This window comes from Moschus berezovskii, chromosome 11 (genome assembly GCF_049115385.1).
Source record: "Moschus berezovskii isolate FMDL1 chromosome 11, NW_MosBer_1.0, whole genome shotgun sequence".
Taxonomy (NCBI): domain Eukaryota; kingdom Metazoa; phylum Chordata; class Mammalia; order Artiodactyla; family Moschidae; genus Moschus; species Moschus berezovskii.
In genome coordinates, this window is record NC_142470.1 from 13,822,507 (window position 1) to 13,849,915 (window position 27,409).

Genomic DNA, 27,409 nt, shown 5'->3' on the forward strand with positions numbered 1-27,409 from the left:
GTTTGTTATGGAGCAGAGGCAGCTGTGCAGGTGTATGAGTTATGTGTGCATGCCTTGTGCTCGTGCAAATGAAGCGAGAAGGTAATCATTTGCATCAGCATGTACACAAACGTGCCAGGCGTGGGATTGCATCAACAGAGTCTGATGTGTGACTTTATATGAACCCCATCTCGGCCCAAGGTGTGAGCATGGGTCCCTCTTGTACCTGTAAGTGGGGCTGTGGCAGAGAGCTGTGGGTGCCCCGTCAAGGGGCGGAGGGGCGGTGATGAGAGCTGGGTGTCTGTGTGCCTGCCGGTGCCTTTTGTGCGCCAGCGTGTCCCTCAGCCTCTCTGTCGGCGGTTCTGAGTTTCTGTGTGTCCGTCGGTCTGTGTGTGTGTCTCTGGGTCGCCGCCTCGCTGTGTGTGTCTCGCTCTCCCTTGGCGGGGAGGGGATTGGTCACGCATGACTCATCTTGAACCGAGCGGGGCTCCAGCGGCAGGGCGGCCGCCGCCGCAGCTGGAAGGGGGGGAGGACCAGGAGGAGGGAGAGGAGGAGGAGGAGGAGGAGGGGGTGGGGGCCTCTCCAAGTTTGTCGGGACCTTCCTCCGAGGCAGCGGCGGCAGCAGCCAGGGAGGCCGGGGCTGCGCGCGGGCCGGGGGCGGGGGCTGGGGCCGGGCCCGGGGCGGCGGGGCTGGCGCCTCCGCTCTCCCCCTGCTCGTGGTTCAGCCTTTGCTCGCACTGCGGCCGTGGCCCCTCTCGGCACGGCTCTCCGAGCCGCGCGCCCGCCGAGCCAGCCGCTCCCCGGCCCATGTACTGGAAGCATGAGAACGCCGCCCCGGCGCTGCCCGAGGGCTGCCGGCTGCCGGCCGAGGGCGGCCCCGCCACCGACCAGGTGAGCGAGCGAGCGGGTGGGTGAGGCGCCCGGGCCGGGGTCGGACGGGGGCCGGGACACAGCCGGGCCGGGCCGGGCGACGGGCGGCCGCGGGGAGGAGGGGTGCGGGGGTGCGCCTGGGAGTGTGTGTCTGTGAGTGTGTGAGCGCGCGCGAGCACCAGGGGGGGTGTCGCGGAAAGCGGGAACACATTATGCAAATGTTGGAGGAATTTCTCAAAAAGCGATTTAGCAAAGACACAGGCGAATCAAGAGGAGGCGAGGCGGGTATTGTCCGTCTGAATAGGCGCTGATAGCGCCGATGCGCCGGGGGTTGTGCCGGCGCAACGCTGAGAATCGCGGCGCGGGGCCGGTCCCGGGAGCTCCGAGGGGCTGGAGGGTGCTCCTTCCTCTTCTTGGACGCCTCCTTTTTCTCTTTTGGGCCCCATTTCGTCCCCGATCTCGCCCCCGTTTTGCTCTGGGTTTCCCTCGGACTGGCCCTCGGAAAGCGCCTGAATCCGCGTCAGCATCGCCGCATCAATTTCGCCGCGCGCGCGGGGCGGACGGGCTGATGCTCCCGGCGCTCAGGGTTTTATTTCTCTCAAGCGCCCCTCCCCAATCTCTTTTTTATGTTCTTCCTTTCTCTCTTTTCTCCTTTTTGCATTTTGCGCCGAGAGAAGGGAGCGAGGAAGGGGGGTGGGTGGAGGGAGAAAAAATTCGATTTTTAATTACTACCATTAAAAAATCAAATTTGCAATTCTTTGGGCGGCCTGATGGATCTCACTGATTGACAGTTGGAATTGACACTCTGGCTACCTCTTATCTTGGGCATTCACGACAATTTCTAATTGCAGGTAGTTTGTGTGTGTGCGCGTGTTTTTTTTCCCCCTCAGAGGCTTGGATTGCAAGGGAACTAAGCGATTACTTCAAGAGCCACGGGTTAAGTGCAGGGAGAGGGGGAGAGAGAGGGAAAAAATCCAATCCAAATTCAAATTGCTTCATTAGAGAGACACCGCTTTTGTGGGGAAGGGCTTTAAATGCCCACTACAAAGTTAGGACTCATTGTTCCGCGCCGGTTTATATAACAGGCGCGGGGAGGCGCTGGGCTCAGGCTGCGCGGAGCCAGTGCTGCAGCCGCCGCCGTTTGCGTTCCCTCCCCCCTCCCCCAGGTGATGGCCCAGCCAGGGTCCGGCTGCAAAGCGACCACCCGCTGCCTTGAAGGGACCGCGCCACCCGCCATGGTGAGTTCGATCGGCCCTGCCTTCGGTCCCCGGTCCCCTGGCGGCCGGGCCCTGGGGAGCTGACGCTGTTTTCCGGCCCCGAACAGCTGCCCGGTGCGCTGGGGGACTGCCGCAGGGCGCCGTCCCTCTCTGAGCCTCGGTTTTCTGGTCGGGAAAGCGAGCTTTGATCGCTCCTGGCACCTAGGACGCGCGTGCTAAAAGTTGGAGCCGTCCTTTTCTCTCCAGTAGGCCCTTTCATTCCTGTCCTGTAGCCCGTGGCTTGTCGTCTGGGGGGAATTTCGTTGTCGGTTGGTTCGCTGAGGTCCGGGTCTGTATCCGAGGCAGCAGCAACGCTGGGCACCCGACTCGACCCGCAGCTCAAAGTGCGGCTTCTCCCTCTCCCCCACGGCAGGCTCAGTCGGACGCTGAGGCCCTGGCCGGCGCTCTGGACAAGGACGAGGGCCGGGCCTCTCCCTGTACGCCCAGCACACCTTCCGTCTGCTCACCTCCCTCTGCCGCCTCCTCCGTGCCGTCCGCCGGCAAGAACATCTGCTCCAGCTGCGGCCTGGAGATCCTGGACCGCTATCTGCTCAAGGTGAGGCAGGGGCGGGGTGTTGCGTGTGTGTTGGTGGGGTGTGGGTTGTGACCCCGTGGACTGCAGGGGGAACCACGCCGGCGCCGGGCCCCCTCAATTCGAATCCTTGCTCAGCCCCGGCCAGACTCCGCGGCTTCGGGCAAATCTTTGCGTCTCTCTGCGCCCCCGGGTTCCCGTCTGAAAAATGGGCAGTTGATTTCTACTTCCCTGAGCTTCCATGTTACCGAAGAAAAGTGGGGGAAGTCACAAGTTCCTTCAGAGCTCTGGCGCCTGTGTCTGCAAAGGGGGCCGGGGAGGCTGGAGCCGGGCGCGCGCAGAGGTCCGCGCTCAGCCGCCGCCCCGTCTCCGCCCCCTCCCCAGGTCAACAACCTCATCTGGCACGTGCGCTGCCTCGAGTGCTCCGTGTGTCGCACGTCGCTGAGGCAGCAGAACAGCTGCTACATCAAGAACAAGGAAATCTTCTGCAAGATGGACTACTTCAGGTAGGCTGCGGCCGCAGGGCCAGCAGTGTCGCCGGGGGTGCTCAGAGGCCGTTTGTCAGCTGCGCTCGGTCTCTGGCTCCGGAGGCCCCCTCTCCCCGAATGCCCGGGAGCGGCGCAGCACGGGGGCCCAGCCCACCCGCTCTCAGAGCCAAGCACCAGGAGCTCCAGGCCGAGCGCCGGTGCCGGCAGGGGTTCGGGCCGGTGATCCGCCTCCCGTTGCTGAGGCCCACTCGGCTTCGGTCGCGTCTCTGGCTCCCTCTCCGTACCTGCCTGAACTTCAGGCTCCCGTTCCGACTCCCTGCGCGTCGGTCGAGCTCCGAGGCCCCCGGCCGTGGGTTGTAACCCTACTCCCACTCCAGCAAAGCCGGCGTCTCTACCCGGCAGGACCCTGAGCTGGGCTCCAGACTCTTGTCCTGGCTCTGGTCCCGCTTCTTACCCAGGCCGAGTTCGAGGCTGGATTCAGGTCTGGTTCGGCCTCAAGCACTAGCCTCGCCTAGGTCTCTCATCCGAACCCACATTCAAGCTCTCGATCTAACCCCCGACCTCGGTCTCCTGCTCCGCCTCAACTCAGACCCCGGCATCGCTCGAGTGTAGGATTTCGTGTCTGGGATCCTCTTTGCGACCCGGGTGCCGGTTCCAGTCCTAGCTCCGTCGCCGTTTCGGCCCCGGCTTCAGCCCTTCCCAGGTCTAGGCTCTGACTTTGGGCTGCCGGGACAGGAATGGGTAGTGGGGCGCCGCAGCCAGGGCCCCTGAGTAGGATCACCCTGGGCTGCGCCTTCGGCCCCGCGGTGCCGCGTCTGGCAGCTCTGGACAGCAGCCTAGCTGGTTCTCCCGCCGCATCTCCGCCGCTTACGCGCGCCTGGCTCCTCACCACGCGGCTCGGCCCTGCCCGGGTCATGGGGTCGAGGTCACGGTGAGGTCAGAGAAGCAGAGACTGCCAGACTGATCCCTACGGGAAGCGTGAAGCAGGCCTGAACTCGGGCCTATGGAGTCCAGGGAGAGTGGAGTGGGATTGGTTCCTGGGCAGGACGCCTGTTCCCAAGAGCTTTCTTAGGAAGTGGAGAAAGATACTCCCCTACAACCAGCAGCCCCCATCCCGCCGACATCCTTCCCCATCCCTAGCCTGAGAGGGGTCACCAATGCAGCCTTTCTGGGAATACCCCAACCCCAGAAAGATCCTCTAAGTTAGGGGATGCTATGTAAGGCAATGCTGCTTCCCCTACCCCCTGGCTTTGAGTCTCTGGGAACTTGGAAAGAGAGGACCTTGAATCTAGGGGGAGGCTTGTAGTATTTGGGGCTGGGGTGCTCTAAGGACACCTTAGGAAGCCTGGCTGGAGAAACGGACTCTTCTCCATCGGTGCATGGCTGTGAGTGGAAGTGAAGCTAGGGTGTGCATGGGCAAGGGCAGCTCTACCAGGTGGCCTGGGACTCCAAGTGCGAGGATGCACGTGTCTCTGCCTGTCCGGATCTGTGCAGTGGCCTGGGTGAATGTGTCAACTGAGCAGGGCGAGGGGCGTGTGGATAGCGTGGGTATTTACAGCAATCATTTGTCTGTCAGTTCATGTGTGAGTGGAGACTGTGTGTCTCTGTGAATGCTGGGACCATGTGTGTGTATGTGTGTGTTGTGCAAGTTGGTCAGGACAAGCTTCCTTCTGGACTAGGGTCTCAAGGTGAGAAGCTGAAATCCCATCATTCTCCACCCCGCCACACACCCCTCCTCTGAGGGGCATTTCTGCTTATGGCCTTAATCCAGGCACTGAGGGCTCAAGGGTGTGAAGTGCCTGTGGATTTGTGGGTATGGGCTGCAGCTCATACCTCACATATGTGTGTATGTGAGGGCAGGGCTATCATTGTGTGGTGTGTAACCGGAGTGTGACCTTTCCCCTCCACTGTCCTGCCTCTTCACTGGCCAGGGCAAGAAGCAGAGGTTAGGGTGCCTGCTCTAGGCTGACTCCAGTTGGTAAAGAAACAAGCCAGCTGCCCTTTCATTCAGGGCTCCTTGTGTTCATCAGTGGAGGGTAAGGAAGGCCTGGCCCCCTCTCCTGGTTCTCCTGGTGGCAGCAGACCCGCCACCCTGTGAAGCACTTGCCCACGTGTCTGTGCTGCTTCTCCAGCCCCCACTCATGCCCAGAGCTGGATCAAGCCTCCTTGGTTGATGTGCTTTCCTAGATCTTCAAGGATTAGTCAAAACTCAGATCCTGACCCTACTGTTCAAAGGCTCCATTGCCCTCCTTTCCACGGCAGTGGGATGAAGAATGAGAAATCCAGCTATCATGGAGACAGAGAGACCAGACTTCATGAGGCCAACCCTGAATCACTGTATGGCCTCGGGCAAATCACTGCATCTCTCTGCCCTCAGTGTCCTCCTACCAGGGTATCTCTCTGAGCTGCCAAGAAGGCCAGTGAAGGGAGGAAGGTTCAGCAGAGGCTCTCTAAAGGGTAGGTGCTATGGGTGTCACCACTGGCAGGGTGTCAGAGGCATCCCGCCCTGGTGGCATTTCCTCAGACAGCTTGGGGAGCAAGAACGGGGCTGGGCCATTTCTGGGCTGCAGGTTCTGAGCACTAATCCTTTTCTAGTGACAATAGCCCCCAAAGCAAAACTAAAACAGATTTTTGGTTAAGATAATAGAGTGAATAAAGGCTCACATTCCCTGGGATGAGAGAAGAATTGTGGCTTCTCTGATCGTTTCTCCCCTAGCCAGGTCTCCCTGCAGGCATAACTCATCCCTGGCAGCCCCACCTGTAACAAAAATAATGAAACCCACAAAAAGGGAGAGAAAAAAGCAGGCGGAGCGCCAGGCAGGGACTATTGTCTGCTCTGAGCGGCAGCCTGGGCTCTGGGTGGCTGCTGGAAATGAGCTCTTCCTGGAGAGAGCATGGTGGCATGGAAGGCAGAGCCCCCTCTCTAGATTGGGGCTCAGGGAAGGGCCTAGCACTCAGATTCTCTGGCCCTCTGTTTCCTGAAACCCAAGATCAAGGGTCTAATGGGAAATGGGCTGGAGCACTCACCCCAAAGAGAGGCCAAGATTTCTGAACAGGATGCAGGGAGGGAGGAAGTGACCAAGACCCCACTGGTAGCATCTGAGGTCCTCTGACTTCTGGTCTTATTCCCCAGGGAAGGGCTTCCTCTCAGTTCTATCTGCTATGTTGCCCTTTCTTGATCCTGGTCTGTAGACTCCTCTTCTATCTTCTTTGGCAGAGCTGGTAGCACTGGAGGGTCAGGATTCTAGATGTTAGGAAAGTACTCCAAGCTCACTGGGGCAGGAGGCAGGTGGCTGTGCCTGGGTTGGGTAGAGTCTGGAGGGCCATTGCTGCTCCTAGCTTTGTTGGAAGGGATTGGCTTTCCACTGACTGTGTGCCCTCTCTGAGTTCACTGGGCCTCTCTGCCTCAGTTTCTCCAACTCACCATCCAAACAGGGACCTCACCAGCCCTTGTGGCTTCAATCAGATTCCCACCTCCCCTCACTCCGAGTCCTAGCAGAAAAAAAAATTTTTTTTCCACCAGGAAAATGTGTGATGCTTTTAGTTTCTTCACTTTTTGGGTTAAGACCGTCTTGCTTTCTATTTTTTTTCCAAGAAGTGGGAGGGGGGAAGTCCTGTGTGTGGCGGGGGTGGGAAGATAGTGTTCCTTTCTGGGGGTTTCATGTCTCAACAATCAAAACCCCTGACAGGGCACTTCTCTGGTGGTCCAGAGGCTAAGACTCCATGCTTCCAATGCAGGGGACCTGGGTTAGATCCCTGGTCAGGGAGCTAGATCCCACATGCTGCAATTAAGACCCAGTGCAGTCAAATAAATATTTTTTAAAAAATAAACCAACCAGACAGTTTCCTCCCACCCACCAACCTGTGGCTGCTGCCCCCACATGGACTGATCTGCAGTGCCCCTCTGGATCCTCCCCTCCTAAGTGTCATACCTGTTGTAGACTGGGGGAGACCATGTCCCAAGAGAATGGAGAAAGTGTCCCACCAGTGAGAGAGTGGAAAAGGACAGGACAGAGAATGCTGTCTGGAGACTGTACAGAGCGCTTCTCTAAGCCGGGAACTGTGTTAACCCTTTACATCTCCTTGCTTTATCTCATTGAATCCTCCCATCCACCCTGTGAGAAGGTAACTGTCATAACCCCTACATTATAGGAGGGGAAGCTGAGGCCCTGAGTGGTGAGGTCACACAGCTAATGAATGGCAGAACTTGGATAACCCTCACGGCTGCCTGACTTCCCATCCTTATGTCTAACTGTTTGGCACTCTTCTTCTGTAGCTGAGACATCTCAGCAACCTGCCGCCTGTGCAAGGTGGGGCCCATGGAACAGCAGAGACCACACCCACCCACCCCTGCTGGCTCTAAGACTCCCTACCTGGCCGGCTGGCTTCCCACAGGCAGTACCCTCTGTGCTCTGACTGACTGTCCCTGGGTGGGCCCTGGGAGTACTAGGCAGGAGTGAACTCAGAGTCCCAGTGACTGGAGGTTCAGGTCACAAGGTCCTTAGCCCTGTTGCCTCCTCACCAAGGGCGTGGGGAGTAAAGGGTTAACCACCTCTTCTTGCGTTGATGGGGGTGGGGTTCAGAGAGTGCCCAGGGCTGGGCCTGGGAAGAGGGGCTGCCCACAACGGTTCCTGTCCCCCACTTGGCCCTAGTGACTTAGGGCAAGCCGGCCGGCTTCTCTTCCTAGTTTCCCCTTGAACCCAAGCTCCGACCACATACTCCAGCGGGGGAATCCCACCCCCTCCCCCGGACCCCGAGGGTCCCCGGGGAGGCTCAGAGCTGGGAAGCGGCCCCCCACCGCGGCTGAGAGCAGCCCAGCGGCCGCCAGCTGTTGGGGGACAGATGTTGGGGGAGCTGAGAGAGACGTTCGGGGAGGGGCTTAGGCTGGGACCTCCGAGGAGTGGGGCGTTTTAACCTCTTAAATGCTGGTTCTGTTGTTTTCAGCTTCTTCTCCTGTGGGTTTGCAAAGCAGGGAAGAAGCAGAAGGCATAGGACCATCCCCCCGCAACTTGTTCGTTTCAGGATCTCTTCTCTAAGGCCTTCAAGTGAGCGTCCCGAACGCAAAACAAGCGAACACTGGTTTTGAGTGTCAGCGCCTTGTCTCACTAGCTTCTTAACATTGGCCCTCCCACTCTGAGCTCCGGTTTCCAGAAAAGGGGTAGCTTAGCAATGGGGACAGGAGTCGTAGTGAAACTCCGATGGGCTCTTTCGTTGAGGCTCATTCACGCAACAGATTTGTGCTGGGCTCCTACTCGGTATCCGGGAGAGACAGGCCAAGAGAGCTAGCCTAATTCCGTCCCTGGCGTACAGCTCCCTCCGCAAAGCCACGAGTGCCCAGATGTCTGCGTTCCCGGCTTCCGCGGAGAGAGGGCAAGGCGGTTGCGCGGCGCCCACTTCACTCCCTGCAGCCGCTGTGTTTCCTACCTCCGACACCTCTCCATTCCCAAAGCGCCTCTGTGCTGTGCGCCTTTGCCCCGTGGCGCGCTCGGGGACCCAGGGAGGGGCGCGCACTAGGCCGGAGGGAGGCGGGCAGTGGCCGCGCCCCCTAATCCCTTTGGCGCTCCCTTCGCAGCTCCCGAACACCCCTTTCTTGAAGTTTCGTTGCCTCTGCCGCCAATTTCGCTGCTTCCGGAATTCGGCGGCTCGGGCCTCGCTGCCCGCCTGGGAAAGGAGTCTGTCGGTTTGTCAGAGCCTGGATCCGTAAGCCTCCTGGTGCCCCTTGTTTATGCCACCTTCCCCGAGTGGGGGACACGCTTCAGGAGCCGCCCGAAACGCATGCCAAACTGCAAAATGACCCTGATCCCCGTCCGAGGATCTAAACGCGAGGATGGTTTCATTGGCTGGGCCGAGACACGACGCACGCAGGGAGACCCTAGAGCTGGGGACAGTTCCCGGCACTTGGGGTGATAGGAGAAGGGAGATAAAGTTGCTGAAACGTCGCCTGCGTTTCCCGCCTCAGAACAAGGGGATGAGGGCTCTGCGAGCGGCCAATGGAAGCTCAGAACGCGTCCGGCGTCGCGGACTCGTGGAGCGGGAAGATCAGGGATGCGCGAGGAGTCTTGGATGCGTCCTGGCGGAAAACGACGAATCCCGCAGAGAAAAGCGCCAGGATCAGGGAATTTAAACTCCGGTTCTGCGCACCGATCCCGGAACACGGAAACCGCTGACTGGAGACGCAATAGCTCTCGCCTGCATCTCAAGGCCGGGACCTTCCTCTACCGTCTCTTTCAGGCTCACTCTACCCGAGCCTGCGGAGGCCCCAGGCCCTGCGCGAGGGAGTTTCCCGGACCTAAGGCTCGGAGTGGGGATGCGACGCAGTCAAACCAGGCCCCTTTCCTGTTCATACCACCGGGTTTCAACTCTACGCATCTCCAGTCCCGCTGCTTCCTCAGGTTCTAGGGGATTTTTTGCACGTCGGAAGGGACCTCAACCCGTGTTCCACACTCCGTGTCGTCTTGGACAAGTCACTTGTCCACCTTGAACTTCCGATTCCACGTGTGCAAATTGGTTGTCAGAGTCTCCACTTCACATGGCTTTGGCGAGGGGGAGGCAAGGAAAAAGTTGCGGCCCAGAACCCTGGAGCACAGCGAGGGTTCTGCACCCGACCCTTCCTTCTTCTTCCTTCCGGAGGCCAGGACGTTCTCCCAGTATGGAGCCGGGCAGCGGAATTCGGAATCGGCCCCTCGGCGGGAGCAAACTAAAATGGGAAAAACGATTTCTTCTCCTCTGTACTGAAGGATTGGAAACGGAGACCGCGGGCTGTGCTGGGGAAGCCGAATTTCCGGGGTGGGGAACCACTTCTGTCTGTTTGAGGGACGGTTGATTCGGCCAAGGCGCGCAGAGCGGCCTGAGCGAACCCCGCGGCCGCCGACAGGGTCCCCTAGAGCCCCTTTTCCCAGAGAGCGGCATGGCACTGGAGGGAGGCCTACAGTCGGTGCTGGCCGAGGCCTCCGCTTCTGTACTCAGTTCAACCTGAGACCGTTTATTCAACCGGCAGTTGTTTGTGTTTCCCAAGGCAAGCGAGGCTGTAACCAGAACGCATTTGCTGGGCTGGTTCCTGCGCGCTCTCAAGGCGCTTCCCAGTGCTCTTTTGGGTGGAAATGTGCCTCTGGGGACACAGAGGCAAATCTTCTAGATCCTTTCCCAGGGATGCCGGGGTGGAAGGAAGAGCCAAGAAACCCGACTTTTACAAGTTGATGTGTTCAGTGCTGAGAGGGTGGTGCTGGGAGCCGTGGAAATAGGAGTGGGAGGTCCGCGGCGGTAGGAAGAGGAAACAGTCTGTGCGAAAGCCCGGGGAGTGGGGAGTGCTTCAGAGGGGTCATGAGACCTGGGACCACCTTCTGGCGTGGCTGACTCAGGCTCATGCTTGGGTTTGGGGTGAGGGATCTTGAGGAAGGTTAGGGAGGAGATGAGCCAAGAGAGAATGTGGTCTGTTGAGCTCTGTCAGCTCCAAGGATCTTGGACCAGATCCTGAGCGTAGAGTGGAGCCACCAGATTTTTAGCTGGGTAGGGGACAGCATAAAGCATCCGTGCTGGAAACTTCCCTGTAGCCACTGTGTGGAGGCTGAGTTGGCCAGGGTGACTCTGGAAACAGACTTAAAGATTGGCAGTGAGGGGTGCATGATGGGAGCAAGGCTTAGGAAAGCAGTGGTGGCAGTGAAGAGGAGGAGATGGGCCCCAGAGATACTTAGGAAAGGGAACCTACAGTAGCTGGTGGTTTGTTCGTTGCTGGGTTGAGAAGGAGGGGTGGTTGATTTAGGTTTCTAAGCTTGAGGGGCTAGATGAGTGGCGTCATCATTCCCTGAAAAAGAGTGTGCACCAGAGGGTCAGCGCAGGCTCACTGGGTGAGTCATCCACTTCAAGAAAAGACTTTCCCTGGTGCTCGGGGGACAGGCCTTGGGCTGACTTCTGGGACAGGGTAAACCAGACTCTGCTGCTTCCCGGAGGGGCTCCCAGTCCCGTGGTGGTGGAGGCAGCCACACCACACAGTGGGAGGGCAAAGGGGAAGCGGCAGAATCGGGGAAAGCTTGAGAGAGGGTGAGGCATTTGATCTGGGCTTTTCCTTCTTGTTCAAATGACACAAGGCTCCAGAGTCTGAGACTAGCTCCTTTCTGAATAGACTGCAAAGCACTAAACCAATAGCACTAACCATTGCTGTTGTCACCTAGTTCAGCTCAGGGCAAGAAAATGAGAACTCAGAGAAGCTAAGCACTGTGTCCAGGGTCACAAAGCCAGTAAGTGCATATCTGTCTATGCTTTCAAGAAACTCTCAAATTTCTCTACAACTGGGTTACAGTTTATTCTTCTCAAGAGTCAGACTGGCTAGGGCTTCTCCCCTTGCAAGCTGTGTGACCTTGTGCCAATCACTTTACCTCTCTGGTCCCCATTTTCCTCATTTGCAAAATGAAGATTAATTGGGACAATCAACAAAAAACACTTAGAATCTTGCTGGGCAATGGTAAGTGCTCATAAATTTGCCAGATTATTACTATTATTATATTTCCCCTGTATTTTATTGAGCAGAGTAATGTCATATACAAATTAAGTGATCATGGTAGAATATTTGGAAAACTCAGAAGGAAGTAAGAAACCACCCAGCAGCTCACCTTCCAGGTGGGACTTGGCTGCAGGGGATGGTGAATCCAGACAAAGGGAAATGCACAAGTGAAGTCCTTCGGGGAACCGGGTGTGGCGGAGACTCAGGGGTTTGGATGGCTGCTCTGAGCCTCACCATCCCTTTCCTCCCCTCCCCCGCCATGTGCCACAGCCGATTCGGGACCAAGTGCGCTCGGTGCGGCCGACAGATCTACGCCAGCGACTGGGTCCGGCGGGCGCGCGGCAATGCCTACCACCTGGCTTGTTTCGCCTGCTTCTCGTGCAAGCGCCAGCTCTCCACAGGCGAGGAGTTTGGCCTGGTCGAGGAGAAGGTGCTCTGCCGTATTCACTACGACACCATGATTGAGAACCTCAAGAGGGCCGCGGAGAACGGTACCCAACCCGCCACTACTCCTCCCACCCCCGACCTCTCTGACCCCCAGCCGCCTCAGCACCCCAGGGACTGCCCGAAATTCTCTAGATCCAGGCGCCCCCCCTTATCACCTGGGGGCAGGATGGGGGTGGGGCTGTGCACGGACCTTGCTTCTGGCTCTACCATTTGTTTGCAAGTCTGAAGTAACACTGCTGGTCCTTGCAAATTATGTTTCCTACTCTGTAAAATGGGGCTAACGACAAGACACCTCAGAGATAGATGAGGCTGATGTTCTGAAAAGCCGAGAGGCACTCAATGAACCCTAGCGGTGACTCCATTGGCAGCCTACTCCTCCTTTGGATAGCTCTGGGTGGCCTGGAGGTTCATCCCCTCTCATTCGCTGGAACCAGGCTTGGGCCAGTCGTCCAGAGATGATTCGGCCCTCTCCTTCCAACTCCCACCCCAGCAGCTACAAGCCAGAGGTTTGGGGATGGGGTTTTCATTCTAGGCTGTAAGGAGAAAGGCCTTTGAGTCTAGAGACCCGAATTTCAGTTTTGCTCTGGCAGGTTGCGCTGACCTACAAAGTTGCCTTTTATCTCTGGGCCTCACTCTTCCTATTGGGAAAATGGTTATTGGACTAGTGAAAGTGAAAGTCGCTCAGTCATGACTGACTCTTTTCGACTCCATGGATAGTCCATGGAATTCTCCAGGCCAGAGTACTGGAGTGGTTAGCCTTTCCCTTTTCCAGGGGATCTTGGAAAGACCCCTAAATCTCTTCTGACTTTGATACTGAGATTTCCGAAGATACTTAGACTCAGGGACAGGACCCAGGTCTTCCTGGGTTTGTAGGGGCTAAGTCATAAGTGTCTGCCCCATCCCCAGTGCCTCTCAGGAAGTATGGACCGCCCTGCCTCAGTCTCTAGTCAGAGGACTAGTCAGGAATCCCCAGAGGGCTGTTGGCCATGGCCACAGCACCAGTCAGTCGCTCAGTCATGTCTGACTCTGATACTACGTGAACTGTAGCCCACAAGGCTTGGTTATCCATGGAATTTTCCAGGCAAGAATACTGGAGTAGATTGCCATTTCCTACTCCAGAGGATCTTCCTGAACCAGGGGTCGAACCCATGTCTCCTGCTTTGGCAGGTATATTCCTTACCACTGCACCACCTGGGAAGCCTTGGCCACAGCAGGGCCGTCACTTTCTCCTGCCAGGATCAGGGCTGAGTAGGTCTGGGTCGGGAGCAAGTGAAGCTGGGGTGCTCTGAATTTACCTGCAAGTAAACTGGGCAAGTCAGTTGTGGAGCTGGGATGAAAGTCCAGGAGTCAGCGTTTCCCCCACACCATGAGCCATCAGTCACTCCAGCTTCCTTCCATATCTGGATCAAACAGGACCACCACCGCTAGCCACAGTCTTGCCAGTTACACTCCAGCTCTCATAGCCAGGCCTGACTCCAGACTCCTACCATGCAGGGAACCTGAAGGCTTATGACCTCAGATCTCCTTTACTGATCAGCCCTCAGTTTTGGCTACTGCTTTACTTGTAAAACTTAAACACACACATGTCCATTATAGAAAATTTAGAAAGGATGGTTAAGCAAAAAGAAGAAAATAAAGACCACTCCAAATGCCACCACCTCTCACATTTTAGTGTATATCTTCCCAGATTTTGTTCTATGTATGTATGTTGGAGTGTTTGTTTTGTTCTTTCTTTCTTTCAGCACACTATTTCCTAATTAAAAAATTATGCCTAATGGTGGAGTTTCTGGAGATTTTAATTTTCTTCTTTGTGCTTATCTGAATTTTCTGAGTTATTGATAAGGAGTATGTATTACCTTTGCATTCAGAAAAATGAGATATTAAAAGGAAGGAATATATTTAGTGTGATTAAAAAAGTAATGTTAAGTGGAAAGAGAATAACACATACTCCAGTTAACAAAATTAAACCTTAGAGAAGGTGATGACATGTGTTGGAAAAATTTCAGAAGCTGCAAAAACACTGAGTCTTCATAATTGCACTCCCTCTTCCTAAGTCTTTGGTGTATATCCTTCCAACCTTTTTGCTTCCATCCCCCCCCTTTTTTTTTTTTTTACAAAATTAGGATCACAGTTCTGTAACCTGCTTCCTCCATCAGTCTTTGGTTTCCCCAGTATGTCAAGGAGGGAGCCCAAACTGGGATGCTAGAGTCAGCCAGCTTTCAGAATACTAGTCGAAAGGTCCAGAGCTGGGACTTTCTTCTCTCTGAACCTCAGTATTCTCCGCTGTAACACGAGGATAATGTCACCAATCCTCAGGGTTGTGAGACGTACAGGGCACCCCCAAAGAGAAGCGTCTGGTACTGAGCAGATGCTCAGAAGTAGAAGCCCCTTCCCCAAAGACTGAGTTCAGGGGCTTAGGACCCTGGGATTCCCGCTCCCAGCCAACTCCGCTCCTGACACTTCCAGGGACCAGCTCCCCCCACCCCCGTCCTTTCCAGGCTGCCACTAGAAGAGATGGGGACGCGTGGTCAGCCACTTCTGTCGCCCCCAGGGAACGGCCTCACGCTGGAGGGGGCAGTGCCCTCGGAACAGGACAGCCAGCCCAAGCCGGCTAAGCGCGCCCGGACGTCATTCACCGCCGAGCAGTTGCAGGTACCCGGGCTGGCCGCGAGTGGCCGGGTGTGGGCGGGGCCTCTGGTGGGCGGGGCTGATAGGGCCTCCTGACTCCTCCCCCCTGCCCGACCCGCGGGTGGCGGGGAGGGGCTGTAGCTGCCTGGGGGCGTGGCCTCTGGGCTGGAGTGTCTGATTGGGCCGGGGCCTTGGCGACCTCGGCGGGCTCGTGCCTCACCGCCCCGCGGCGCCTGGCAGGTTATGCAGGCGCAGTTCGCGCAGGACAACAACCCCGACGCGCAGACGCTGCAGAAGCTTGCGGACATGACGGGCCTCAGCCGAAGGGTCATCCAGGTGGGGCCGGGTGGGCGGGGCCTTCGGGTCTGGGGCGGGGCCTGGGGGCGGGCCCTCGAGCGAGTAGCCGGGCTGCGGAGCCGCGGGTCCGGGGGGACACACGTGGCCGCCCTGCCTCAGGTGGCGACGAGGCAGTCCCGTCTGGGGTCCCGCAGCGGCGCGTTCATCCTCTTTCCGCGAGGCTGAGGCTGCTGAGGCTGTCGTTCCAGGTGTGGTTTCAAAACTGCCGAGCGCGTCATAAAAAGCACACACCGCAGCATCCGGTGCCGCCCTCCGGGGCGCCGCCGTCCCGCCTCCCCTCCGCCCTATCCGACGACATCCACTACTCCCCGTTCAGCAGCCCCGAGCGGGCTCGCATGGTCACCCTGCACGGCTACATCGAGAGTAAGTGACCGCGACACCCCGGTCGCTCGGCCTGTGGGAGAGCGGGTATAGGCGAGCGCTCGTGGGTGGCGGAGGCGTGGGGAGGCCTTGCTGCGCCTCGTGAGTGCAGCTGAGGCTTCCTCGGTCACTCGGACCTAGAGGTGGGGGAGAGGAGTTAAGTTCCCCAGCTCTGCCGCAGTGGAGCTGGACTCTTCCGTAGAGGCAAGCCATTCAAAACGTACTCTCTCAACACCCACTCTGTACCAGGGCCCGAGGACTAGGAAAAGAACAAGATGAGTAAAGTCCCTTCCCTGGGGGAGCCTGCGTTGTGGTGGGAGAGACAGGAAACGATACCAGATAGCTGAGACGTTTGGTTTTCATTGTGATTCCTGTAGTCAAGATTCTGGATGGGAGTGTGTGGAGATGTCGCCTCTCCTCCGGCTGAGACCAGAAAGGTGGTAGGAATGAGTGCGACACAAGGAGAGGGGAAATAGGAGTGCAGGCAGCAGAGGAACCAAGTGTAGGCAGAAAGCACCCTGGCATAAGTGCGTTTGGGTCACAGAAGAGAGCCAGGGTAACAGGAGTACCCACAGCTGAGGCTGAGGGCAAATCACCAACTTCCTTGAACCTGTTTCTCATCTGTACACTGGGACATTAATGATGCTACGTCACAGGACGGTGATCCACTGTGTTCAGTAAGTATTTTTTGAGTGCTTTCTGTGCCCTAAGCACTGGGATGCCTGTGTGCTAAGTCTCGTCAGTTGTGTCCAACTCTTTGCAATCCCATGGACTGTATTCTGCCAGGCTCCTCTGTCCATGGGATTCTCCAGGCAGGGGTACTGGAGTGGGTTGCTATTTCCTTTTCCTGACCCAGGGATCGAACCCACATGTCTTGTGTCTCCTGCATTGGCAGCCGGGTTCTTTACTCCTAGCTCCACCTAGCACTGGGGTACCACAGACCAAAGCCTGTGCGCTCCTGAGGCTCAGGTGGCAGGATGGGGAGGAGGGGAGACAATAAACACATGAAGGAGGGAGGGAAGGAGTGTCAGTGGGGACTGAGCACTGTGGGCGAGGGGTGGAAGGTCTTGGTGGAGTGACCGAAGACGCAGAGAGCATAGCCTTGTGCATGTCTGGAGGATGGGCATTTAGTGAGTTTGCTATTGAATGGGTGCTTATCACAGATTTTCTTTCCCTTTGAGGTTGTTTCTGTTGATTGTTTCCTCAAAGCTGGGCATGACCAGAAAAATAGGTGACGACAACACACCCACAAGCTCAAACCCTCTCTTCTCTGGGTTCAAGTAAAAGAGAAAGAGAAGGGAGGTCAGAGAGAGCACAGCTGTGTCCCGAGTCCCTGCCACGTGCCAGGCACTATCTCGACAGATGTTTCTAAGCATCACTGTTCTACTGCACAGATGAGGAAGCCAATGGTCCACAGTGAGTTAGTGGGAGCCAGGATTCTTTAATGATGGAATGTGGGCTTTAGTGTCATACTGTGGGGCTTCAGAGCCCATCTCTGTCACTTACAAGCTGTGAGACATTGGGCAAATGTCTTATTATCCTGGAATACCAGTTTCTTCATCTGTAAAAATGAAGACGATAAGAATCCAATCTCTTTTTAAAAAAGGAGACTACTTATCTCAAAGCAGTATTGTGAGCATCAGATGAGATCATTGACTTAATGTCTTCAGTATTTAGTAAGTCTGGAAAAGTATTAGCTGCTCTTGTGATGGTAGTGGTGGTTCTGGTTTGCAGAGCTGCGAATGCAGAATCCTGCCTACTGCACCAGGCTGCCAGTTGGAAGTGGCAGTGTCTGCCAGTGTCTCTTTGTTCTGTTCCGTTTCTGAACCATCTGCTCAGTAGGAGGGACTCTTTTCCTCCTTTCTTTTCTAAACAATGACATGTTCAAGCTGCAGAGAGCTCATTGACTATCTAGTTCATCTGTTAAAGGTGCCAAGCACCAGGGGCTCTCTAAGTACCAGGAGTCTGGGCCACCAGCCAACGTTTGCTGTGAAGTTGGTAATGGATCTAGGTGACCCCACAGAGCATGGGGCCATGGTCTCCAGAGCTGTGTCAGGATTCTATCCACCTAGTTTGTTGGCCAAGCCTAGGGACACCTAGAGAAAGGACTGAAATGCCCTTTCCTTTTCCCCTCAAGTTGAACCCACCTTGGGGCAGGAGGCGTGAAGGGTGTTTGAACGTGCTGCCTCCTGTGGTGTGACTGAAGGTCCCCTTAGAAATTTTCTTTGCTATTCACGAATTCACAGGTTCCTGAATTTTCCAGAGCCTTCAAGCTTGGGATTCGCTTGTAGCTCAGTCGGTAAAGAATCTGCCTGCAGTGCAGGAGACCCAGGTTCGATCCCTGGATTGGGAAGATCCCCCGGAGAAGGAAATGGCAACCCACTCCAGTATCCTTGTCTGGAAAATCTCATGGACAGAGGAGCCTGGTAGGCTGCAGACCATGGGGTCGCAAAGATTGGGGCATGACTGAGTGACTAACACTTACTTCAAGCTTGGAATCTCATTCCAAGCTTTGGAATATCTCAAAAAAAAAAAAAAAAGATTCCAGAAATGCATACATATGCACATAGCTCTCTACATAATCTCAGGCTGTTCATGGGCCCTTGAAGTGAAGTGAAGTGAAGTCTCTCAGTTGTGTCTGACTCTTTGCGACCCCGTGGACTGTAGCCTACCAGGCTCCTCCATCCGTGGGATTCTCCAGGCAAGAGTACTGGAGTGGGTTGCCATTTCCCCCATATTAAGAATTCCTCCATCTTCCCCAGATGAGGGAACTGTAGCTCAAAAAGGCACAGTGACTTTTCCTGTTACATATTAATTGCAGGTCTCTGTCCAGGGCTCCTTCCCCTGCAACCAAAGAGGATGAAGTTCAGAGAAGAGTGAGGTCATAGGCTTCACTGTAGTGGTAAAGAGGTGGAAGCATGAGACATTTGGATCAGACCAAGGATGGCCTTAGCCCTCACTGTTCTACTGTTGGAACAGGTAGAGATTCACCCAGCAAAGTCTTAAAGCGTACCTACTAGATGTCATGCCTTATTCTAGGTCCTGGAAATCCACAAAGGTCTAGAATCTAGAAATAATCAAAAATTCCTGCCTTCATTAGAGGTTTCAGTCTAGCTGACAAAGACAGATAATATCAAATAAACAATAAAAATATACAGTAAGTCAGATGATGGTCAGTGCTAAGGAGAAAAAATAAAGCTGAGAAGACAGGCAGGGAGGGTAGGGGGTAAGTATTGGTGTTGGGTGGCAGTTGTGAATAGGGTGGTCAGGGAGAGCATCCTAGAGAAGGTGACATGTGAGTACAGAGTCCTCTAGGGGAGGAGGGTAAAGCCCTGGTGATACCTGGGCGATAAGAAGGTACAACACACCAAGGAAGGACTCGAACGGATGGGGTAGAGCCTTGAATATAGGAATGTACAGCCTTGAATGTATATATTCATTTCTTTTTTCTCTCTTTTTAAAGCTTTTAAACTGTAATATAGTTGATTTACAATGTGTTAATTTTTGCTGTACAGCAAAATGATTCTATTATATATATATATATATACACACACATTCTTTTTTAATATTCTTTCCCATTATGGTTTGTCAGAGAATGTTGAATATAGTTCCCTGTGCTATACAGTAGGACCTTGTTTATCCATTCTGTATATAATAGTTTGCATCTGCTGACCCCAAATTCCCACTCCATTCCTCTCTTACCTCCCTGCTTGGCAACCACAAATCTTTTCTCTATATCTGTGAGTCTGTTTCTGTTTCATAAAAGTTCATTTGTGTCGTATTTTAGATTCTACACACAAGTGATATCTTATGGTGTTTGTCTTTCTCTTTCTGACTTGACTTATTATAAGGATCTCTAGGTCTATTCATGTTGCTTCAAATGGCATTATTTCCTTCCTTTTTATGGCTGAGTAGTATTCCATCATATATATGTACCACATTTTCTTTATCCATTTATCTATCGATGGGCATTTAGGTTGTTGACTTGGCTATTGTGAACATAGGGGTGCATGTACATATTCATTTATGAGTGTTTCTCAGTGAGTTAGATAGTTATTATCAACTACGCTTCCCAGGTGGCACAGTTGGTAAAGAATCTATCTGCTAATGCAGGAGACACAAGACATGCAGGTTCGATCCCTGGGTCAGGAAGATTCCGCCGGAGAAGGAAATGGCAACTCCGGTATTCTTGCCTGGAAAATTCCACGGAGAGAGAAGCCTCATGAGCTATAGTCCATGAGGTCGCAAAGAGTAGGACACAACTGAGCACACACACAATAGACAGTTATCACACATAGCTTCATTGCTCATAAAGACTTTCAGGGACTTCCCTGGTGGTGTCCAATGGCTAGGACTTCCATTGCAGAGGGCACGGGTTTGATCCCTGGTCAGGGAACTAAGATCCCAGAAGCCAAAAGGTATTCACATAGGGTATTGCAACCAACCCTACTGAAATTTTGCCCAGGGCCACCCCACTGGTAAGTGCCAGAGGTGAAAATGGCCCCAGGGCTCCAGCCCACTGAGCCCAGGGCTGGTGGGATGCTGCGTGGAGACTGGGGGACGGGCTCCAAGGCATCCTCTCGTCCACAGGTCAGGTACAGTGTGGGCAGGTGCACTGCCGGCTGCCTTACACCGCGCCCCCAGTCCACCTCAAAGCCGATATGGATGGACCACTCTCCAACCGGGGGGAGAAGGTAAATGGAGCCCGGTTGGGTGGGTTGGGTCACAGGCCCCCGCCGGGATTGGGTTTCTGGCAGGATTCTCATCGCTGAGCAGGCACCCACTGCCCGGCACACTCAGGCCCCCCTGATCCCCACCAGGCAGTCCCTTGATCTGGTGCTGGTGTGTGCGGCCAGCCCCCTGGTGGCTCCCCACCACGGCTGGCCTTCTCTTTTTCAGATTTACGGATTTAGTTACTTCGCTCAAAAGTTGCGGCTCTGAGCAGGGCTTGTATCACACACCACCCTGCCTCCCACCATCTCACGGGTTCCTCCTCCTGCTTCCTCTTTTGTGTTCCTATCTATTGCGAGTGATTATCCTGAGTTGGTGGGGCCCAGGGACAGCAGGCCAGCCAGTGGCCTTGGTCAACTGGTAAGGCCTCCTTTGTGGAACCCGATCTCTGGTTGTCTCAAGCAGTAGGACTAGACGCCCAGAAGGGTGCTTGGACGTCACCCAGTCCAGTGGCTTGAAAGCTCTGTTCTTAAGCCCGGGAACCCACTTGTTCTTTCTCACAATGAAGAATGGAGATGAAATGAGGTCGGTGGGGAGCCACTCTGGATGAAACTGCAGAGGGAGTAGAGCCCCGCCACCTCCCACTCAGCTCCAGGACAGCTCACAGTGAGCCTTGAAAGCCACTGCTCTCAGACAACCCCTTCTTTTAGAAAATGAGGCCCAGGTAGCTCAAGGTCACAGAGCCGGAATGAGAACTTGTGCCTTTATTCGTTCACAAAATCAGTTCTTCAACTGACATTTGCTATGTTCAGGCTATGCCCAGGAGCCCCGAGTCAGTTGCCAGGAGCACAGAAATGAAGGAAATGTAGTTTCTTCCCTCGAGGAGACCAACAGTTAGGACACAGGTGTGATTCAACTGTGATGCTGGGGCCAGGGGAGCTGGGGGTGGGGGTACAGCTCAGGAGAGACACACGAAGGCTTCCTGGAGGAAGGCACACCTGAGCCTCAGGGTTTGGCAGGGAAGGCATGAGCCGCCACTGCTCTCAGGGGACCCAGAGTGATTCAGAGCTGCTGGCACATGAGCCTGGGAGGAATAAGAGTGAGGGGTGGAGCCCTCAGGTTGCCAGGTGGAGGTGCGTGGACCGTGGTGGGCCCTGGAGGTCTCTTTTAGAAGCATCACTGTAGTGGTCCTCAGAGAGGCAGGGAGCCCCGGGAATCGGAGGATGTGCTGGGTTTGGGGAGAAACAGAGCCAGTCCTGAAAGCAGTCTTCTGTGCCTCGACATCATTTGGGCAGCTCTTGGAGAGGCAGATTCCCCAGCCTCCCTCTGGGGAGCTGGGGTGGACCCCAGGGACCCGCGTGTGTCATACCCAGCCCCAGTGATTCTGGCAGGCAGCCAGGAGTGGGACCACCTTTCCAGGATAGCCCCTCTTACTCCACCTCCTTATTAAGCACCTACCTGTGGGGCTGGGCTGAGGGCTGGGCACTGTGGGGAAAGTAGATGATGTGGAGGTACAGCCAGCCAGTAGGACCAGTAGGTTTATAAGTAAATGGTAGTACGTATGCAGTCCCAAATTCTGGAGACCCCAGTGGTGGGTGACCCCACCCAAGGAACATCCCCTTTGAGACTGTCATACTCATAGCAAGGGCTGCCTTGGGTAAACAGCTTCTTTGTTCATGGCAGGTACTTTACTTATGTTGTCTGATGCCCCCGATCACCCTGTGGATATGAGGATGGCATCCTCATGGTAAAGATGAGGCAACAGTGGCTCAGAGAGGTGACCCGACTGGTCCAGGGATGCAGCTAGCCCCTCAGATCTGAAGTCCACCTGGTTCAGTAACCACGTGCTTCTGAGCCGCACTTTACAGTTTCTGCACGGTGCTCTCTTTGACCTCACCCTTCACAGCCTTCCTGGGCTGATGACTGTGGCTGACTCCAACTCATCCCTGCAGACATGGGCTCAGCCAGAGCAGCAGCTCGCCCAGAGACACACAGCAAGTGTGGGTACAGCTGGCCTTGATCCTAGGGCTAGCTGCCCCCCGGCCTGCATTCGTCCTGTCACACCCTGCACCGGGACTCAGAGGCGAGCTGGCACGGTCCCTGTCCTCAGGGTAGCTTAGAGCAGGTGGTGGGCAGCTACACCCCAGGGCAGTTGAGGATAAGGGATGAACGTAAATCTTCGAGGACCCAAAAGACAGAATGGCCAGCTCTAGGGGAGAGGCAGGGGATGTGAGGAATCCCTGCCAAGGCACAGAGATTTGGAAGAACCTGGAAGGACAGCAGGGGGCTTAGTGTGGCTGGGGCCCAGGGAAGTGGAGGGGGGGCCAACAGGGGGTCACATAATGAGGACCCTGTACCTTCAAGCAAAGGGCCTGGGCATTATCTGGGGTCAGAGGGGATCTTTGGAAGGAGTTAGCTCTGGGCTCAGCACTTGGAGATGAGCCCTTGTCTCCTGGTTTCTCAGCTAAGCCTGTGGTTATGTCTGGTTCAGCCTGAAGGATGAGCCAGTCTGGGGGTCTGGCAGCATTTTGCTGGGGAAGGTTTCTGGCCCCTGGGATTGGCTGCCGAGCCAGAGTTCTCTCTTGCTGGCCCAGAGCCCCAATTTCACGTCCAGCAACTCTACAGAAAAACATTTCCCCCTCCTCATGACCTTCTGCCCTCTCACTGTCAGACCGTCCTGCCAGCTCCCAGGAACCTTCTCTGTCCACATCTTGCCAAACCCCTGGGGCCTGGCAGACGATGTGGGGCCTGGCAGACGGTGTGTGTCCAGGCAGTGCAGAACCCTGTGGGCTTTCTTCCAAATCCCTCCGGTCCTAATCCAGCGTGGCGAGGAGGAGATTCAGGGCCCCCTGGGGCAGCGCCCCCAAACCCACTCATCAAGACCAGCACTGGCCTGGCCCAGAGAACAGTGCTCTGAGCACTGGGGTAGCATCCTGTGCCTCTGCCATGTTGTCATTGGACTGCTCATCCCTGTGAGTTTCCAGAACCAACATTTCTTCCCGGTCACAGCCCCTGATCCCACAGTTCAGAGCTTGGAAAGTTCTTAAAAATCAGAGGCTGGCCATCAATGCTCAGATGGAGAGACAGAAGCTTATGGACAGGCAGGGTCATCCCTCTGGAGAGAGCTTCTATTAGGAAGAGCCCAAAGCCAGGTAGGCAACCCAGAGACTAGAGGAAAGCACAGTCTAAGGTAGGGGTGAGCTCCAGAATCAGGCAGACCAAACCCCAGCTCGGCTATCTTCTCACTCTGGGACTTGGGAACATGGTTTCTCTAAGCCTCAGTTCCTTCATCCACAAAATGGGGATAGTAGTTCCCACCATGCAAGGTTGTTGCTGAAAGCAAATGCGATTATATATGTACAGGGCCTACCTGCCGCCCGGTGCGCAGGAAGTGCTCCATGTGTGTTGGTTATTATTATTATGATGACTCTTATGACAAGGATCACCATTGCTTTCTTCCGTCTCTTCCTCATGGAAACCGACCTGGGCTGTTAATATTCTTGATCGAAAAATGGAACAGCTATATAGCTATGCCTACTGGATGTCCTTGGCCCACTTGAAATCTCCTCCTGGCACTGGACTGTTAAAAGGCACATCCCATTGGCCAGACAGCCAATAATCCTTGACCTAAACCTTCGGGCCTGTGTTGGCGGCAGTGCAAGGTCAGCCAGCCATCTTAGGTGGGAGACGGGGAGAGGAAGCAGTCCATCCCTCACTGCCCTCGGTGTGTCAGGCACCTGGTGTGTCTCAGCCACCTGCCTTTCCAAGTGCTTGGACGCATGAAGGGCTTGGCCCATTGCCTGGTACTTGGTAAGCACCATTGGTAACTTTCAGGGTGGCCTGGAGAGCAAGGGGCAGTGAGTCTAACGAGCAGAGCTTATTCTAGAGCCAGGCTGGGGTTGCTGTGCTGGGTCCACCTCTTCCGGGCCAGGTGATCCCAGGCTCTTTGATTTTTACCTCTCTGGCCCCAGTGCCTCCCCTGTAAAAAAGAGATGGTGTCAGGGCACCCTGGTGGAGTTAAGGCCAGGCTCTGCGAAATCACGCCCGTGTGCACTATACCCAGTGCCAGGGAGTGTGCCCAAGAGGTGCTAGCTGCTGTTCTTGAATCCCTGATTCCTCCCCATTCTGAGAGAGAGGGAGCGAGGTGTGCTTATCCCTGTTTGACAGATGAGGAAACAGGTTCAGAGAGGTGAAGTGAGTTGCCCAAGGTTGCACAGCAAGCGACTGAGCCAGGATTTGAACTCAGATGTGGGCCCTGGGTCTCCCTTCTTCTGCAGGCCTTTGAGGACCTTTGGGGGCTGCCTGGTGGTGCCGACCCTGGCTCAGCCCCCTCCCACGCCCTCCTCTTGCAGGTCATCCTTTTTCAGTACTGACGCTGCCAGCACTTCTGCATCTGTCCATGGGCGACCTGCAGCTGTCCCTCAGCCGCTGAAACCTGGAGTCCGAGCCGCTGCCAGGGATCACCCGCTCCGCGTCCACCCCTCGTCTGCCATCCTGCCCGCCGCCAGCTGGGCCCCTGGGCCTGGCCTCCCCGTCTCCTGCTGAGAACCAGAACCCACCAGGAGCACTGCGGAGCCCTCCTCCAGGAAAGCAGAGCTCCCCGATACTTGGAGCCAGGGTGAAAACAACAGCCCGCGTTTCCCATTTAGACTGGAGTCATCCTCTTCAACTTAAGCTGATCACAATAGCAAAAGGCCGAATTGAATTGCGCAGCGCCAACAGCCTTCCAATTTACAGGTTTTCTTTCCTCCCGTGTTGGCCTTTACTGCTTCCTTGGAACCATCTCCAAATTCTGAATAGTCAACAACCCCCAGTGTTATCCGCTCTGTTGCTTTTGTCTGAAAAACTCTACAGTGTTTGTGGGATGTCCCCAAAGGAAAGCTATGTTCTAATTTTATCATTTCCATCTGTCTGGTTATGTCAAGTTAATTCAGAGAGAGAAGAGACACTGACCAACCCTGAGAGGCCCAATAGGGCAAAGATGGAGGCCTGCCCAGACCAAGAGGCAGGGGGATAGGCAGCGGGTGGGGGCAACAAAGACCTGCATGAGTTTGGAGACCCAGGAGAAGGAGTTGGCATGTTGGGCTGGGAGGGGCAAGAGCCATTTTAAGGAGACGAAAGAGGAAGCTTGGGGTGTGTGTGTTGGGGGCCCCGCTTTCCCCCAGTTTTCCAGCATATGTGCGGGAGACATAGCAGAGGCGGTTTTTGATCCGTGTGGTGACATTTCTGAATGTCTGGACAGGTTACACTTGGGGACACTTCTTGGCAACCCGATGGGTGAGGCTGCTTGGGCCACATCATTTTTTGGGGGGGGGGGCATCTCCTGAAGGGACTGGGGAATGGAGTCCAGGGAAAGGTCAGTCAGTGCATTCATTCTGGACCCATCTCTGCATAGAAAGAGGGTCCTGATTCTGAGTGAGTGTGCCAAGCCCAGGGTTCTAGCTGGCACTTCTGGGCTCCTCCATCAACCCTGCCCAGAGCCAGCCTTGCCAACTCCTGAGAATGTGGACCAGACAGCTGTGCTCACACCCACCCTGTCCTTCTACTCTTCCCCCCAAAACAAAAGGGCTCATGCTACACAAGACCATGATTTATGTTTTCAGGGGATGCCCATTTGTCCCAAGCTTATCCTGTAATTTTAGAATTACTTTGTGTCCTGATGCATTTCCCATTAGAGGCTGCTAGTAAGCATGTTTCAGCCCAAGTCATCCTTACTCCTTTGGCTCACCTGGTATGTTGCTTTGGGAAGGAGAGTTTAGGGCAGGGAAAGCAAGTTCATGGTACACAGGTATCTGCTGTCCCTGGTTTTACCCGTGGCAGACATCAATAATCGATTACAGCACTATCTCACTGAGTCTGGATAAAGGTTCGGAATCCAAATGCTTGAAGTTGGCGCTTAAGATGAAAACTTATATGCCATTCTCGCTCTGGGATCTGGAGGAGGGCTGGGCCCGGGTGCAGCCCCTGAACGGAACCTGCCTCTTTTCTCTTTCAAAGATAGTTCCAGCTGACTCAGGGCAAAGAGAAGGCACCCCTCTGAATGCAGTTGGTGCAGCTTAGTTCAGAACTCACCTAGTGAATAATGTGTGCTTAGCCCTGTGCTCAGAGCTGATGTTAACAGGAGCAGCTGGGCCCAATCCCTGGTGACTGGGGAGCTCTAATCTTTCCTTTGATTTCTGCTCCCAGTGATCGCAGTCCCAAGCACCATCATGTGGTGAGTGGCCAGCCGAGTCCTGCCCAGGGTCACCTAGTACCCGCTCTGCCTTGAGCCTCCCCTCCCCCAGGGTCTGTTCCTTGCCTGGATCACGTGGTTGTAGCATGTTGCGGTTCAGACATGTCTCCACTAGCCTGATAGAGCAGCCTGAGAACCTACAGGCCATCAGGACTATTTATTTAAATACAAAGCAAAAGGGGGAAACACACACACACATACACATACACGGAAAAAAAAAATTGTAAGCACTTTTTTGTAAAACCAATGTCTGTTTTGTTATATACCTTTCATGTTGTGCTTTGTAAATGTCTTATTTGTGTAATAAATAAAGTTAATGCAAGTAGAAGTGCTGGCACTGACCTCCGGAGCACAACAGGGTTCCATTTCTTTCCTGTTCTCTGGTGAAGGGCTCAGGCTCAGGCCCCCAGAGTAGCAGGGCTGCTAGACAGTGAAACCCCTTCCCAGAAGGCTGGTTCTGTTTCCCAGCTAGGAGGCTGAGCAGGGTAAAGGCATCATGCTGGGTTTCTCCTCTGTGCTGTGCGGGAAATCAGACTGGCTGGTGTCCCACCTCACTCCCGACCACACTCTGCTGGGCCCTGTGCTGACCTTGCAGGCTCAGAGAAGGGCCCGGGAGAGGCTCTCAGTCAGGCAAATGCTGTAGACAGACTGATCCCTCCCCATGTGCTGTCTGGACTTAGGGAGGGGGGCACTTGAGCTGTATCCTCAGAGGAGAAGTTCACAGAGTAAGTTCACAAGAGGAGATGCTGAGAGGCCAGAGACGGAAGCATAGAGGAGCCTGACTGGGAAATGGGGTGGAGTGAAGGGAATACGGACTGGAGACGGAGGTGACAACTGGCCTGGTTGGGTTCCAGAGCCACCGTGTAATCTGGGGAGCAGGCATCCTGCTGCTGGTTGCCGAATTTTCTTTTAATGGCAGAACCGTTTGTGGAAGCCCAGGCTCACCAGGAAGGGAGTAGACTGGCTCTGCCTGGTGCGGAGGCTTCCCCAGCAGCCCCGCCCCGCCCTTGCCCCACCCCCGCCTTGTGGCCTGGAACAGTCGCTCAGAAGCCTCGGCTCAGGGTGGCCGTGGTCCTCGCCCCTGCGGGGCCC

The 27,409-nt window shown here is 55.2% G+C and overlaps 1 protein-coding gene across 2 annotated transcripts; it reads left to right on the top strand.

The window, feature by feature from the left end:
* The first annotated feature begins 587 nt into the window (after nucleotides 1-587).
* Nucleotides 588-26,645, top strand: LHX6 (LIM homeobox 6). 2 transcript variants are annotated; one of them, XM_055400578.2, is made up of 10 exons: nucleotides 588-870; nucleotides 2,016-2,087; nucleotides 2,479-2,661; nucleotides 3,022-3,143; nucleotides 11,893-12,113; nucleotides 14,621-14,721; nucleotides 14,938-15,033; nucleotides 15,243-15,417; nucleotides 20,005-20,108; nucleotides 24,438-24,590. In XM_055400578.2, the coding sequence occupies exons 1-10, from the start codon at nucleotides 787-789 to the stop codon at nucleotides 24,456-24,458; spliced, it is 1,179 nt and encodes a 392-aa protein (XP_055256553.1). In that variant the 5' UTR covers nucleotides 588-786; the 3' UTR covers nucleotides 24,459-24,590. The 2 variants fall into 2 exon arrangements, with proteins under 2 accessions (XP_055256553.1, XP_055256554.1); XM_055400579.2 differs by lacking the exon at nucleotides 20,005-20,108 and having other exon boundaries at nucleotides 24,438-26,645.
* The last annotated feature ends 764 nt before the right edge of the window (nucleotides 26,646-27,409 follow it).